This window comes from Mirounga angustirostris, unplaced genomic scaffold (assembly GCF_029215605.1).
Source record: "Mirounga angustirostris isolate CCGP_5_RB_7025 unplaced genomic scaffold, mMirAng1.0.hap1 SCAF_3, whole genome shotgun sequence".
In the NCBI taxonomy this organism is placed as follows: domain Eukaryota; kingdom Metazoa; phylum Chordata; class Mammalia; order Carnivora; family Phocidae; genus Mirounga; species Mirounga angustirostris.
The window spans coordinates 68,494,535-68,508,561 of record NW_026991711.1 but is presented as its reverse complement, the minus strand read 5'-3'; the positions used below and the strand labels follow the sequence as shown (position 1 = coordinate 68,508,561).

The 14,027-nt window shown below is 33.0% G+C and overlaps 1 protein-coding gene across 11 annotated transcripts in view; it reads left to right on the top strand.

The window, feature by feature from the left end:
• The window catches only part of PDS5B (PDS5 cohesin associated factor B), a 201,093-nt gene that overhangs the window by 118,126 nt on the left and 68,940 nt on the right, over positions 1–14,027 (top strand). For all 11 annotated transcript variants that reach the window (XR_010410041.1, XM_064586217.1, XM_064586223.1 and 8 more), the window contains 4 exons: positions 2,094–2,233; positions 4,241–4,356; positions 10,173–10,278; positions 12,674–12,834. Coding sequence is in view for 10 of the 11 variants with exons in the window: in XM_064586217.1 (XP_064442287.1) it covers positions 2,094–2,233; positions 4,241–4,356; positions 10,173–10,278; positions 12,674–12,834 (523 nt within the window). In the remaining variant the exon portion in view is untranslated. The remainder of the gene's footprint in view (positions 1–2,093; positions 2,234–4,240; positions 4,357–10,172; positions 10,279–12,673; positions 12,835–14,027) is intronic.

Sequence of the window (14,027 nt, the reverse complement as noted above, 5' to 3'; positions counted from 1 at the left end):
GTATAAAGTGTTTCTGATTGATTTTTTTTTTCAACAGCTTCAGCTTTTCTTCTTTTTTTTAATTTTCATTTACTTTGCTACACAGAATTTTTCTTTTTCTTTTTGTGTTGGTATGAGCAAGAACTGGAGAAAGGATTTATTACATAAATTTATTTTTGGGAATTCATTCAAACTGTTGCATAAGCTTACTGTGAAAACTGAATCTGTGCTTGCTCTAATGTGACTCTATTTGAAGCTAATTTCATTCTAAGCCAAAATTTAGAGTAAAGTGTATACATAATAATTACAAAAGAGCTTCTTTGAAAAAAAAAATACTAATTTGCTTTTTTGCTTTCCAGGGATTTCAAATAAAATGTTATTTAATTGCATTTGACAGTAAATACAAAAGGATTTTGTAGCACATCTCTTTTGTTCAGTGCAGGGAATGGGTAAAGTAGCTGTTTTTGTAGGGCATTTGCTTTTCCTCCTGCTTCAGAGATCACTGTGTATAGTGCAGCACATGGACAAAGGGAATATCAGGAACACCTGGAGGAACATTTCTGCTGAGCTTCCACTTGGGAATAGTGAAGAGATCTATCTTAGATGAATTTCTGAGATGTTAACAAATATTCCAAGATGTGTATGGAAGTAATGCTCAAATACTGAAGAGAACAGTAACTGAATTAACTGAGTTTTAGACTAAGTGATAGGAGTTTTAGCCTGAGTAAGGCTTTAGGACCAAAATATCTTTTAGTCTTGGGCAGTTAAACATAAATTAGTTTTCAATTTCTTTAGATAACTTAAAGCAAGTGATTTTCTGCTGTTGCTTTTTAATAACTATCTCCTTGCTGTTTGGCTGTGGATACTCTCTCTTAAAGGAGGTCATCTATATTTTTTCTATTTTTTTACCCCTGTCTGTTTTCCCAAATTCTGTTCTGAGGAATGCTAGTATCCTGTATAGGTGCTAATAGTATTGTTAGAAAAAAGGGTTTCATGGTCAAGTACGTTTGTAGAATGCTGAATTAAAGGGTTTTTTAATTTGTTTCCTCCCTCCCTTCTCCCTCTCTCTCTCTTCCTCCCACTCCCCCCGCCCCAATTCTGTTTGTTTCTTGAATAGTAGACCTTATTGTAGCCTTTAGTATGATGCCTATACATTATGGAGGGGCTGTAAAGTGACATCTTCCAAAATTATTTGAAGACAGTACAGTAGATTTTTTGTGTTATAGAAACATGAAAAGATCATATAGTCAAGTATTTATAATAGGAACACTTTGTTCTTATTATCCTCAGTGATCTAGCTAAGACTTAAAATGGAATTTCAAAGTTGTATATGAACTTGAAGACTGCACTTACTGCATTTATATTTTAAGATTTAGTTGAGTTTCTACAATTTTTATTATAGTCCATAGTTCTATATTATAATTTCTGTTATTGGAAGTATCCTAGTCTGGTCCTCTATAACAGTTGTGAGTAGCCTCCCTCCCCCCCAGAAGACACTGGGATCAACATTTTACTAGCTTTCATAAGTGTTTTGATACATCAGTATATTAGGAGAGTGGTATAGAAATCATCTTTGATTCTACGGGGATTTATCCTTTCTCATGCAATAATGACATATCCGACAGTAACACCTGAAACATTTTGCTCAGCATGTTTTATTGAATGATAGCATGTGTATAGGAATTATCTCTGGATGGTTTAACAAATTAATGCAATACAGGAAAATAGTTTCTTAAAGGTAAAACTTACTGATCTCTTGTTGGAAGTTACAAGAGAACAATGTACATAACAAGCTCAAGGAGACAGTAATAAATTGGTATCATTCAGGTTGATATTTAGTGCCCTTAAATATTGTAAGGGGTTATTTAGAAATAGCCAGTTCAGTCTTTTCCTACAAAGATGTTCCTTCGCAGTGATTTTGTTTCATATTTCTAGAAAGCAGAATTTTGTGAAAATTGAGTATTGAAGTTGTTCCACAACTTCTAATTAAACTAAACTGAATGTGTAAATTAGGATTATTAATCAAAGTAATAAAAAGACTGAAAAATGTTGATCTTTTATTATTTTGAGAAATTTCTAAAATGGTATTTTTACTGAATTTTAATTTATTTAAGGAAATTTGCCAGATCCTGGTAAGGCTCAGGATTTCATGAAGAAGTTCACACAGGTGTTGGAAGATGATGAGAAAATAAGAAAACAGTTAGAAGTACTTGTTAGTCCAACATGCTCCTGCAAGCAGGCTGAAGGCTGTGTGGTAAGGAGAGACATTTAAAAAGAGTTGGGATGCCTGGGTGGCTCATTTGGTTAAGCGTCTGCCTTTGGCTCAGATCATGATCCCAGGGTCCTGGGATTGAGTCCTGTAGGGAGCCCGCTTCTCCCTCTGCCCCTCTTCCGCTCATGCTCTCTCTCTCTGACAAATAAATAAATAAAATCTTTAAAAAAAAAATAAAAATGGGCGCCTGGGTGGCTCAGTTGGTTAAGCGACTGCCTTCGGCTCAGGTCATGATTCTGGAGTCCCGGGATCGAGTCCCATATCAGGCTCCCTGCTCAGCAGGGAGTCTGCTTCTCCCTCTGATCCTCCCCCATCTCATGCTCTCTCTCTCTGTCTCATTCTCTCTCTCAAATAGATAAATAAAATCTTTTAAAAAATAAATAAATAATAAAAATAAAAAGAGCTAATGTTTGGGGCACCTGGGTGTTTCAGTTGGTTAAGTGTCAGACTCTTGATTTTGGCTCAGGTCACGATCTCAGGGTTGAGATCGAGCCCCCCACGATGCGCTCCATGCTGGGTGTGGAGTCTGCTTAAGATTCTCTCTCTCATAAAAAAACAAAACAAAACAAAAACAAAAAGAGCTAATGTTTGAAGAAGCCCCAAACCTTTTTTGACTCCTTTAAGGAAATAATGTATGTTCATTATGTAGAATGTATATTCATTATGTAAAATAACACATATATTCATTATGTAAAATTTTGACATGTTTAATAAAATAATTTGTCTTCATTTATGTGAATTTTGTATTCATTATGTGAAATTTATATTCATTATGTAAAATATCACAAAAATGACAATAAACTGTAACCCCTTTATAGAGACAATTACTGTTAATATTATGGTGTATATCTTCCAAAATAAGATCATATACATACAGCATTGTTCATTTTACTTATTTTTATTAGTCTTTTATAGTATTAATAGCAGTTTAGGATACCATTGAATATATGTACCATAATTATTGAACAGTCCACTTGTGTTACACATTTAGATTTTTTCCCAGTTTTTATTTAAAGAACACTTTAGTATCTTTATAGCCAAATAATTTTTCACAGTCTTGATTATTTCTTTAGTATAGATTCAGTATTGGCTTCTATCATTATTGGAAAGAAGCAGAACTCCAAGAAAAACATAATTATTTTGGTAGGATTTGTATTCTTGTTTGCTAATCATCTGATGATTTTTTCTTCTTGGGCATATTAGCCATTTATATATTTTTTTTTGTAAATTGTGTGTTTTTAATCTTTGCCTATTTTTCTGGAATGACATTTGTTTTATTGATTTGTTAGTCATGTATGTTAATTAAGTTGCAGATAATTTTCTCTCATTGTAGGTTGCCCTTTGATTTTGTTTATGATGTCCTTTACATACCATAGTTTTATTTTTATGTAGCTGAGTCTATCAGCAGACTCTTCAAGGTTTTTGCATTTTATGTCCTGCTTACAAAACTCCATTCTATTGCAAGTCAATGAAAATATTTACTCATGTCAATATTTCTCAATCTGTTGCCCATGCATCTTCCAAGAGGCTTTAAAAAAAAAAAAAAAGATTCTTGGCTCCACCCCAGATTGACTAATTCTTCACAATGAGGTCCAGGAATCTGTTGTTTTAAAAAGCTTCCCTGATAATTTTATTCTCTGAAGTTTGTGTCTCCACTGAACCTGGTTTTATTCTTTTGTATTTGTTTCTATCTTTTTGTAATGTTTGTGGCATAAGGTATGAGATAGGGATCTGTTTTTATTCAAAATGTCTGTTCAGTTATTTCAACACAGTATATTGAATAATCCATCTTTTTTTCTCGTTAGTTGAAATGTTACCTTATGCAAAATTTTTAATTTAGTTTGTTTTTCTGGACTCCTTCAATTCTCTTGATTTGTTTATTCCAACACCAGTATTACATGGTTTTAATTATTTTAGATTCTTAATATTTTAATATGATGTAATTTTTTAAACATATTTTTGTAATAGTTAAAAATATCTGCCTTACAGCGTGAAATAACTAAGAAGTTGGGCAACCCCAAACAGCCTACAAATCCTTTCCTGGAGATGATCAAGTTTCTCTTGGAGAGGATAGCACCTGTGCACATAGATACTGAATCTATCAGGTATTTTTATATAAAAATATTAAGTTTTCATTACTATTCATTCATGCTTCAGTCAGTTGCTTTTGAGTACCTGCTATACACAAGGCACTTAACCTGTCAGATTTTTGTAGATGTGAAATGGCTATATACTCATCTATTTATATCTGTACGTATATCTGTTCGTATATATGTATATGTGTGTATGTATATGTACACACTCATCTATATATCTTTGTATATTTAATTTTTCTTGTTATTTATTTAAATTTTAAGTATTACTTCATTTGAATGAGAAAATGTCAATTTAAGCCTAGTTTCTATCTGTTACCAGTATATCAGGAATTCCTCTTTTTTAGTTTGCATAGGTTAGGTAATACAAACAATTTGTAATTATACTCTCAGGAAAAGAAAATTAGGTGAGTATGTTGTAAAGCAGCATATGATGCATTTTCACAGGTATTTGAGAACTGAAAGTGTTTGATATCACCTGACTGTGGAAAATACTTTCTTTTTATGGCTGTATTCCCTTATGTAAAATGTTCTTTTTTTTTTTTTTTTTAAACGTTTTCCTAAAGTGTTTCGACTGGTTGAAAAAATAAAGTGCTTACAGAATGTATATATATAACATTCTGGTTTACTGGTTATCAGTAATATCTTTTAGAGATACATTAGAATCTAAATAATAATATCCTGTACCAATGGACCCTTTTTGGGGATTTGTTTTGTTTGGGAGGGTAGAGGGTGGAGCTTTTGGCCTGCGATCCCCTGCAGAGTAGGGAGACCCTGTTTTCGATACTCAGCAGTCACTTTGGACTCCTACTGCATCAGTTTTCATTTGAAGAAGGACTCTAAGGTTTGAAAAACAATATAAAACAAAAAATCAGAACCCTCTGTATTAGTACAAGGAAGACACTGAATCAGTCTGAAATTCAGTCATTAAATAATCCCATGCTTTATTCAAGACAATGCTAGTTAGGTATTGGCAAAGCATATTTTTTTGCTTTTCATTAACCCTCTGGTAATGCATAAGGAGTTTTAATCAGGAGATTATATTATAGTTTCATAAAATTAATGCAGATAGTGTTCAGAGGACTGAAAGAGGATTTATCTAAAGTAGTATTTGACCTAAGAGGAAGAATGGGTAAGATTTTGTTTTTACAGAGTTGGGAGAATGAATATTCTAGGCACTGAGATTAATATGAACCAGCTAACTGGACAGGAAAGGACAAAGATATTTAGAAAATGATTGCCATGGAAAGGTATAAAAGTGTTATGAGATAATGCTAAAAAAAATAGTTGGGATCAGATTGTGGAAAGCATTTAAGGTCTAACTTTAGAGCTTTTACTGTTTTAAGTCTGTTCAGAACAATGGATGCTTAATGATGGATGGGAGGAGGGAAGTAGAATGGATAGACTGTTAAGGTGTTACAAATTGTCTATGGATGCTGGTAGTGGGATGGAAAGGGAAGATTATGTTTGAGGAAGGTTTTAATAGATGGGTCATCTTACTGGAAATGGGGAATAAAGTTGATGAGGAGTCAGAAGTATAAGAGCTCAAGTCCAAGTGATGAAGCACATAGCAATACTTTGAAAGGAATTAAGGGAACTGATGTGCTTCTTATTTGGACATGACAAACAATTAAAAAATCAAGGCAAATTGAGCTTAATGTGAAACTGTGAGAATGGATTTGTTCCGTGTACATGAGATTGTGTAGAAAGAAGTAAAAAGATTAAAAGATCATGGACAGAACCTTGGAATTTTGTTTTTCAACAGTAGAAAAACTACAGGAGTGTAAGAACACCAGGTTATTGTAGTGTTTTGAAAGTTAAGGTGGAGAAAGTTTTCACAAATAATGTGTACTATGAACAGTCAAACTGAGGTCTTTGGCTTTATTTTCAGTAGTTTGTAGTGATACAGAAGGTAAGTCAAAATATAAATAACAGTAACAAGTAGTAGCAATTAGCCCTTCTAAATGTCTGGGATGAGTCCAAATGTTTTACATGTTTACTTATTTACCTCTTAACCATGTGAGACAAGAAATATTATTCCCGATTTACAGTTAAGGAACAGTGAGTTACACAGATGTTAATTAACTTCCCCACTGCTAGGAAGTGATGAATGGCATTGAAACCCAGGAAGTCTGGCTCCAGAGCCTTCTTGGTTAACCACCACACTATCTAATAGGTCTCCAGAAATATTCCACACTTAGTCCCTTGCACCAGTAGTCGCTGAGTGTCCAATTCACCTAACTCTCCTGATAGTGGTTATTAACTTTTTCAGTCCTTGCCATTTCATAGGTAAATGTTGATACTCTTAAAAAAAAAAAAAAAAAAAAGTGTCACTAATAAAATTGAACATTTTTCTTCCCCATATATTTCTTGGTTAATTGCATTTTAAAACACTTTTCTGTGAGGGGCTTGGAGGAATTGTCTTTTTTTTTTATTGATTGTAAGAATGGTTTATGAAATAGATGCCTGGGTGGCTCAGTCGGTTAAGCATCTGCCTTTGGCAAAGGTCACTATCCCAGGGTCCTGGGATCAAATCCCACATTGTGCTCCTTGCTCAGTGGGGAGCCTGCTTCTCACTCTGCTTGCTGCTTCCCCTGCTTGTGTGTGCTTGCCCCCCTGACAAATAAATAAATACATCTTTAAAAAAAAAAAGAATGCATTCCATGTTCATGGATCGGAAGAATAGATATTGTTTTAAAATGTCTATGCTGCCCAGAGCAGTCTATACTTTCAGTGCCATCCCGATCAAAATATTAACAGCATTTTTCAAAGTGCTGGAACAAACAATCCTAAAATTTGTATGGAATCAATTGAAAAGACCCTGAATAGCCAAGGAAATGTTGAAAAAGAAAAACAAAACTGGGGGCATCACATTGCCTGATTTCAAGCTATATTACAAAGCAGTGATCGCCAAGGCAGCATGGTATTGGCACAAAAACAGACACATAGACCAGTGGAACAGAATAGAGAGCCCAGATACGAACCCTCAACTCTATGGTCAAATAATCAACAAAGCAGGAAAAAATAAGCAATGTTAAAAAGACAGTCTCTTCAATAAATGGTGCTGGGAAAATTGGACAGCTATATACAGAAGAATGAAACTCGACCATTCTCATACACCATACACAAAGATAAACTCAAAATGGATGAAAGACTTCAATGTGAGACAAGAATCCATCAAAATCCTAGAGGTGAAGATAGGCAGTAACCTCTTCGACATTGGCCACAGCAACGTCTTTCAAGACATGTCTTAAAGGCAAGGAAACAAAAAAGAAAATGAACTGTTGGGACTTCATCAAGATAAAAAGCTTCTGCACAGCAAAGGAAACAGTCAACAAAACAAAGAGGCAACCCACAGAATGGGAGAAGATATTTGCAAATGACACTACAGACAAAGGGCTGATATCCAAGATCTATAAAGAACTTCTCAAACTCAACACCCAAAAAACAAGTAATCCAGTCAAGAAATGGGCAGAACACATGAACAGATGCTTCTCCAAAGAAGACATACAAATGGCTAACAGACACATGAAAGAGTGTTCATCATCATTAGCCATCGGGGAAATTCAAATCAAAAGCACACTGAGATACCACCTTACACCAGTTAGAATGGCAAAAATTGACAAGGCAAGAAACAGCAAATGTTGGAGAGGTTGTGGAGAAAGGGGAACCCTCTTACACTGTTGGTGGGAATGCAAGTTGGTACAGCCACTTTGGAAAACAGTGTGGAGGTGCCTCAGAAAATTAAAAATAGAGCTACCCTATGACCCAGGAATTAACACTACTGGGTATTTACCCCAAAGATACAGATGTAGTGAAAAGAAGGGCCATATGCACCCCAATGTTCATAGCAGCAATGTCCACAATAGCCAAACTGTGGAAAGAGCTGAGATGCCCTTCAGTAGATGAATGGATAAAGAAGATGTGGTCCATATATACAATGGAATATTACTCAGCCATCAGAAAGGATGAATATCCAACTTTTGCATCAACATGGATGGGACTGGAGGAGATTATGCCAAGTGATATAAGTCAAACAGAGGAAGACAATTATCATATGGTTTCACTTATTTGTGGAACATAAGGAATAGCATGGAGGACATTAGAAGGAAAGGAAAAATGAAGGGGGAGAAATCAGTGGGGGAGACGAACCATGTGATGCTATGGACTCTGAAAAACAAACTGAGGGTTTTAGAGGGGAGGGGAGTGGGGGATGGGTTAGCCCAGTGATGGGTATTAAGGAGGGCACGTGTTGCTTGGAGCCCTGGGTGTTATACGCAAAACAATCATGGAACACTACATCAAAAACTAATGATGTACTGTATGGTGACTAACATAACATAATAAAAAAAAAAAGATTGAATACCTCAAAAAAAGAATGCTTTATAAAATAGGCTATTAATCTAGTTTGATTGCCTTTTAAATTTGTGTAATTTATAATAAATACTATATAATCTATCAGTTGTTTCCTTTATGATTTTTCTGCCTTTCTTTTCATACTAGGTAGTTATGTTTTTCTACTTAAATCTTTAGTTGGTCTGGAATTCATTTTAGTGTAAGGTGGAAGTAGATATTCATCCTTTTAAAAAAAAAAGCATAGCTAGTTATATCAACTCCATTGACTGAAAAATTCTTTCCTTCCCAATTTGTAGTGTTTCCTTATTATAAATTATTGTATGATTTGGACTCTTACTGAATTTTCACCTTGGTTCATTTGTCTTTTGAGGTGTTAATGAAACATTTTTATCTTGTTGAGAAAGTTCTTTCATCCTTCCCCCTCCCCCTAAAATTAATTGGCTGTTCCCAAATGTTAATTGATTTTTCCAGTTGAGCCATAGAATGCATCTGTTGAATCCTGTCCCATACCAAGTTGTGTTCCCCTGATAACATTTGGAGATATAGTGAAAAAATGTCATTACTTGTCTTGACTTATTCAAATCTCTGTGTTCCCCTTCATATAATTCTGGAGTTTACACATAGACTCTGTGCATGTAAAACTTATTTTATATATTTTAACTTATTGTGAATAGATTTTTCTCCTCTCTGTATTTTTTAGGTGGTTTTGGCTGATACTGAAAAGCACAATTGATTTTTTTGTGTTTTGTTGGTATCACCTCACTGAACTAGTATTTTTTAATAGTTTTTACTACTCTAACTGTAGTGTATGTTATTTATTTTTTATAAAAAGAACAAATACCTAAAAGTGTGAATGATTAGACAGTATTGCATTTTATAAATGTTTATTTTAAAATAACCTATGCTTGTTTTCAGAAGAAAATTTCAGAGCAGTTTTTTTTTTGTAAATCTATTCTAATTTCTATTGAAGTTTTATTATATGTCTGTCATCTAGTTATTTTTACACCTTTCAGGAACAGGCCTGTGTGTTTCTGGCTCTTAGAACAGTGCCTGACACATAGTAATAATTTGGTAAATATTTTGAAAGTGCTTAATGTTGTCATTTATCCTTATTTTAGTATACATTGTTCTATTTACTCAATAATGAATTTCAGATAATTGGAAAACACTTATTCATGTGTTTGGGCATAATTCTCCTATGGAAAATGCAAGAATAAAAATATAGGTAGCATTAATAAACAGCAAATCAAATAACATTTGGCCTTCCTTTGAATGGACAGGAAAAATACTATTTTTGAAAAGAAGTATCTTAAAATACCTATTATAATTTTTTGTTTTGCAGTAATGTTTGGGAAACAGCTTTGTCAAATTTTTATGGATGTGGTCTGTATAGAAAATATTCATGATTATTTTTCATAGACATTAGTAATAAAGAACAGTTGAAAATATGACTTTTTTTTGTCATACTTTAGTGCTCTTATTAAGCAAGTGAATAAATCAATAGATGGAACAGCAGATGATGAAGATGAGGGTGTTCCAACTGATCAAGCCATCAGGGCAGGTCTTGAACTGCTTAAGGTAAATATGCTTATGGTGAAATTAAGTGCCTAATTAGATAACTGTTTAACATATATATAGTATATATTTTTTATTCTTGAGATTTGCTTAAGTTTTTATAGAAACTGAAGTAAAATTTTCTCAACCATTTTAGGTAATTTAGAAATTGCACATTTCCTCTAACATGTAAGCTAAATATTTTCAGGTTTAAATTGTATAATATAGCCTACCTAGTATTGTTACTTGATTATAATTTGGAGTTTTCATTAGTGAGCAAGGAAAGTGCTAGCCCTACCAAACATGGAGCCAAATTTTTCGTTAAACTCCATTTTATCTTTTATTTTGTTAGCTAAAATATACTACTGGCTTTTACTTATTATAAAAATATCAACTAGTTATTGACAACTTAGAAAATACAAAATTATAAAGAAGAAAACATAAGCCTATCACACACAAACATTCCTTTTGTTTTCCTTTTAATTTTAAAAAAATGCACACTTACATAGTTGAGATCAGACTGAATATATACAATTTTGTATCTTGACTATTTTCCCTTATTATAAACATTTTTATCAGTGTTTTTTAAGAAGGTTTTTTAAGAGTGTCAAAAATTGTTTTTGGCTGTTATTTATTAGATGGATGCTTTTGGGCAGGTTCATTGCCTCCAGTTCTTCATCTGTAATGGAGATAATAATAGCACTTACCTCACAGAGGACTAAATTAAGTCATGAACATGAGTTTTTGAGCACAGTGTCTGGCTCGTAGTAAAAATATAAAAAACATTATTTTTTTGAAATGGTGATTAATCCACTTTTGCAGTGCCATGGAGTTCCCAACTATTTCCCTGGATATTTAGGTTTTTCTAATTTTATTCTTATAGTCACTACAAAGATAAATACATCTAAGATCTCTTGCTGTTGTCTTTTTTTTAATGCTGGAATATAAAGAGAATGATTTTCAAAATTTTTGGATGTATATAATTTAATAAAACTCCTTTACAGAAAAATTATACCCATTTATAATTCTGTCAACAGTGAATGAATGTGCCTATCCTATCTTCACAAACATGGAATGTTATAAATCTTAGAGATTTGCTAATCTGATAAGTAAAAATAATGTTTTAATTTGTGTAATTATTGCAGTGAGGTACAATCATTAGTGTTTTCCCTATGGTGAATTCATTATTTTTACCCTGTGTTCATTTTCTCTCTCTCTCTCTTTTTAATCTTGTGTTCATTTTCTACTGACATCTCAATTTTTTTGTTCTTTTTAACTGATTGAGATTTTTTATTCTCCTTGCTTTTTTATAGGACATATTTGATATATAAAAAATAAAATGTATTCTATTATATGTGTTATAAAGTATAGTAATAAAGTGAATACAGTGAAAAGTAAATAGGATGCTAACTCAAATAGAGTATTAACAATACTGTTGAAGTTCCCTGAGTAGTTTTTTTTTCTGTGATTCACATCCCCCAGGTATAATTGTTTTGAATTGTTCTGTTGTTTGGGGTTTATTATTCATTCTCTTACTGTCCTTGTAGTTTTATCATCTTTGTATCTCTAAGTAACATCACTTATTTTGCTTGTTTCTGAATCTTACAAATATGGCATTATGTTTAATGTATTTTTCTACTGCTTGCTTGTTTTTACATTCCATGTTTGATTCCAGTTGTTTATTTTAAGCTTAACAATCCTGTCTGTTCAGAAGATTTTTATTGTTTTTGTTTTTCAATCTGAAATATAACCCATCTGGAATTTATTTTGGAAGTATATATTGTGGGGGAGGATCTAATTGGATTTTCTCCAAATAGCTGTGTATTTTATCAGGACTATTTATTAAAAATCCCATCCATTTTCATTTTCTGTTCCTTCTTCATAATCTACTTTAATCTAAATTCTTAATGTATGCTTAGACTAAAAAGTTTTACTTTTTCTGTTTTGTTTCTTCTGATGTTAGTACAGTGATTTGATAAATGTAACAGTTGTAAATGTTACAGTAGCTTTTACGATCTGTTGTTTTACCCTCTTTCCTAGATAACTTTTTTCTAAAAATGTTATTAGTCTCTTCTAATGACCTTTATTTAGAAGACTAGAGCTATTTTGTTAAATTCTCTTTTTTTTCCTTTTCTCCTCATCCTCCTCCAAAAAACCCAAACATTAACTAAAATCTAAATTATTTTGAGTAGAATTGAGTAATTTAATTTTGAAAGAAATGACTTTGTTAGATCATGCAGTCTTCTACACTAGAACATATCTGTTACATATTTAAGTTTTAAACTTTATTTACAGTGCTCTCATGTACTTGTTAGCATAATTATTTTTATATTTGATTTGAGTATTTCCAGTATGTATGGATTTATATTATAAAGATGGAAAGGGTTTACAGATCATTTTTATGACTCATTTTTTTAAGGTACTCTCATTTACACATCCCATCTCGTTTCATTCTGCTGAAACATTTGAATCTCTCCTGGCTTGTCTGAAAATGGATGATGAAAAAGTAGCAGAAGCTGCACTCCAAATTTTTAAAAACACAGGAAGCAAAATTGAAGAGGATTTCCCACATATCAGATCGTAAGTTTATTCTGATAAATATACTAGAAAATGGAAAAATAATTTACTGTTTCTTGATTTATGTAATTGTTAGAATCTTTTAAGTTTTGAGGAAATCATGTCTAGGTTATCTTAAGTTTATACCGTTCAGTTTAGATTCTCATTTCCTGGGGGAGATAGCCCTGATTGGTATTTTAGAAGATTCATGAAAATGTGGAGCAAACATGGCATTTCTTTTTGAAGCATTGATTTTGCTTAAATATTTTAATGAAAGCAATTTTATAGTAAAACATTCTCTTGATATATCATGGCATAGAATAAACAATTCACATAAATTTAAGGTCTAATGGGAAATTTCAAAGGAATTTCAGCAGGACTGTGCATAGGACTCTTCAGTATGTGATTAAAAGTATTGAATTGAAAATTTTCAGAAGCAGTGCTCTATTTGACTCAGGGAAGCATGGAATAAACCTCCTAACAGCAGTGTATTTTTGTGTGTGTTTCAGTATTTCCAAGAATTGGAAATTGTGCTGTTATCCTTGGGATTTCTAATGCTGGTTGATTATTCAAGATTCTGTAATACCTCAAAACAATAAGTCTTCATTTTCTATGGATCCCTGCTTACTTCTCTATATGCATCTCTCCACCTGTTCCTGGAGGGTATATCTGATAGTTGGTCCTGATCTTGCCATAGTCATTGGTGGTTAGTTTTACATCTACCTCATTACTTCTGGCTTAGCCAGTAGTCCAGTTAGTTGTGGCTGGGGTAGCATGCTTCTTCATTTGGAGGAAAAACCTCAGAAAGAGACTGGACAAAGGTAGCTCTTAAAATCTCAGGTACACTTTTTGTTATTCCTTTTTGTTCATATGAACTTAGTTCTGGAAACTATTACTAGGACAAAGGCATTATTTAAGTAATCATTGAAACATACCAGAATTTTGTAATCATATTCTCTTTGGCAAGAGTAAGAAACTTTATTGTTTAGAACTGACTTTTTGGGGCGCCCAGGTGGCTCAATTGGTAAGCATCTACTTTTGGCTCTGGTCATGATCCCTGGGTCCTGGAATTGAGTTCCGAGTGTGGCAGGGAGCCTGCTTCTCCCTCTTTCTCTGCCCTTCCCCCCTGCTCATGCTCGTACTCTCTCTCGACTAAATAAGTAAAATCTTTAAAAGGAAAAAAAAAGAACTGACTTCTTAATTTTTAAGGGAATGCA